The 1,661-nt window shown below is 46.1% G+C and overlaps 1 protein-coding gene across 2 annotated transcripts in view; it reads right to left on the minus strand.

Moving 5' to 3' along the window:
- SAP130 (Sin3A-associated protein, 130kDa) overlaps positions 1-1,661 on the minus strand; it is a 78,824-nt gene that overhangs the window by 7,993 nt on the left and 69,170 nt on the right. For both annotated transcript variants that reach the window (XM_011980499.1, XM_011980498.1), the window contains one exon: positions 704-807. In XM_011980499.1, the coding sequence (XP_011835889.1) occupies positions 704-807 (104 nt within the window). The remainder of the gene's footprint in view (positions 1-703; positions 808-1,661) is intronic.

Genomic DNA, 1,661 nt, shown 5'->3' on the forward strand with positions numbered 1-1,661 from the left:
GGTGCAGTGACTCACACGTAGTCCCAGCTGTTTGTGGGGGCTGAGGTGAGAGGATTACTTAAGCCCAGCAGGCTGATCATGGCTGTAGTAAGCCATGATCGTGCCACTGCACTCCAACCTGGGCAACAGAGCAAGACTCCGTCTCAAAGAAAAAACAAAAAAACAAAAACAAAAACAAAAAAGAACAGGAGAGAGGGAGAGGTATGACCTGGTCTCTGGATGACGATGTGTTGACTGGCTTATCTGAATACTATTGGCATATTGGAAGCTGGCAGGGAACTGGAGTCTACTACTCAGCAAGGAGCAGGAGTTGTGTGCCTGGCCCCTGTGGTATGAGGGGCTGTTTGGCTGGGAGGCTTCATCTGAGGGAGGAGAGTTGGGAGGAGGGACTCTCGGTTAGGCCATTTGAGGCTCCCCCTATTTCAGATGTCACAACATGACATAACACTGAATCTTAAATTTAGGTCTTACACCACAGTTGTTCCATGTATTTTGGATCTGGATACCAGAACTCAAATATATTTCAGTTTTAATCACATGTAACTGACACAGTGATATTACATAGCACACATAAAAATGCTACCATAACCCATGTTAGCTGGGAACGCTTCACAGTTACTTTTAAAAAGCTCTATGAACTCAGCAATCTCCAGTGTCTTCTCCTTTCTTCAGCATGATGAACAACTGCTAGAACTCCACCTACCAGCTGTAGTAACTGGGCGGCACAGAGGTGAACTTTCCAGCCTTGAGCACGACAGGATACTCCTTTCTGATTAGCTATTTCCTGCAGCATAGCTTTCTTCTCCTCTGGAACCATAAAAAACAAAAATATGTGTATTTCAGTGTTTAAAAAGGTAAATGATTTGTGTTCAAGCAGTGTAAATGCCATTATTTTAATAATAATTTTGTTATGTTTTTGAGACAATGGTACAATCTCGGCTCACCGCAACCTTTGCCTCCTAGGCTCAAACGATTCTCCCATTTCAGCCTCCCAAGTAGCTGGGACTACAGATGTGCGCCACCACGCTGGGCTCACTTTTGTGTTTTTTGTAGGGATGGGGTCTTGCTATGTTGACCAGGTTGGTCTTGAATTCCTGGGCTCAAGCAATTTGCCTGCCTTGGCCTCCCAAAGTTTTGGGATTACAGGCATGAACTGCCGTACCCGGCCATAAGAACTTCTTTCTTTGAGGTAATGGTTTCATGTAGGAGAGGTAAACCAAGAGGACTCCAGGCTGCTTACTCCCCTCCTTCCCCTCCACTAAGTGCTACCTCCTAAAGCAGGGCTGTCACTCAGAGAGAAGCTTGCCACATGTCAAGCCGGGGCCTCCCCCATCTCCAAGGCCCTGGCTCAAACATTTGGCCGGAAGACGTGGGCTGTAAAACAGATGCCTTCTAACTTCTTCCTGAAGGAAGTGAGTCCATTTGCAAGAGTGTGAAGAAGTTCAAACCTAAAGGTGCTCCTGAGAGCAGTGGAGGCTGTGGTGAAGGGAATTGCGGGAGATTTGTGGAACTAATGAAGATGTAGCCTAGACCTTGTGCAGGCTGGTTTGAAGGAAAGAACAAAGCATAAGAGGTGCTGGGATTACAAGAGGGAGCCTTTCCAAGGGCAGAACAACTTTATCAAATCAAGAAAGAACTCTTCTTTTTCTGTTTCGAACACT

Source organism: Mandrillus leucophaeus, unplaced genomic scaffold (assembly GCF_000951045.1).
Source record: "Mandrillus leucophaeus isolate KB7577 unplaced genomic scaffold, Mleu.le_1.0 Scaffold213, whole genome shotgun sequence".
In the NCBI taxonomy this organism is placed as follows: Eukaryota; Metazoa; Chordata; class Mammalia; order Primates; family Cercopithecidae; genus Mandrillus; species Mandrillus leucophaeus.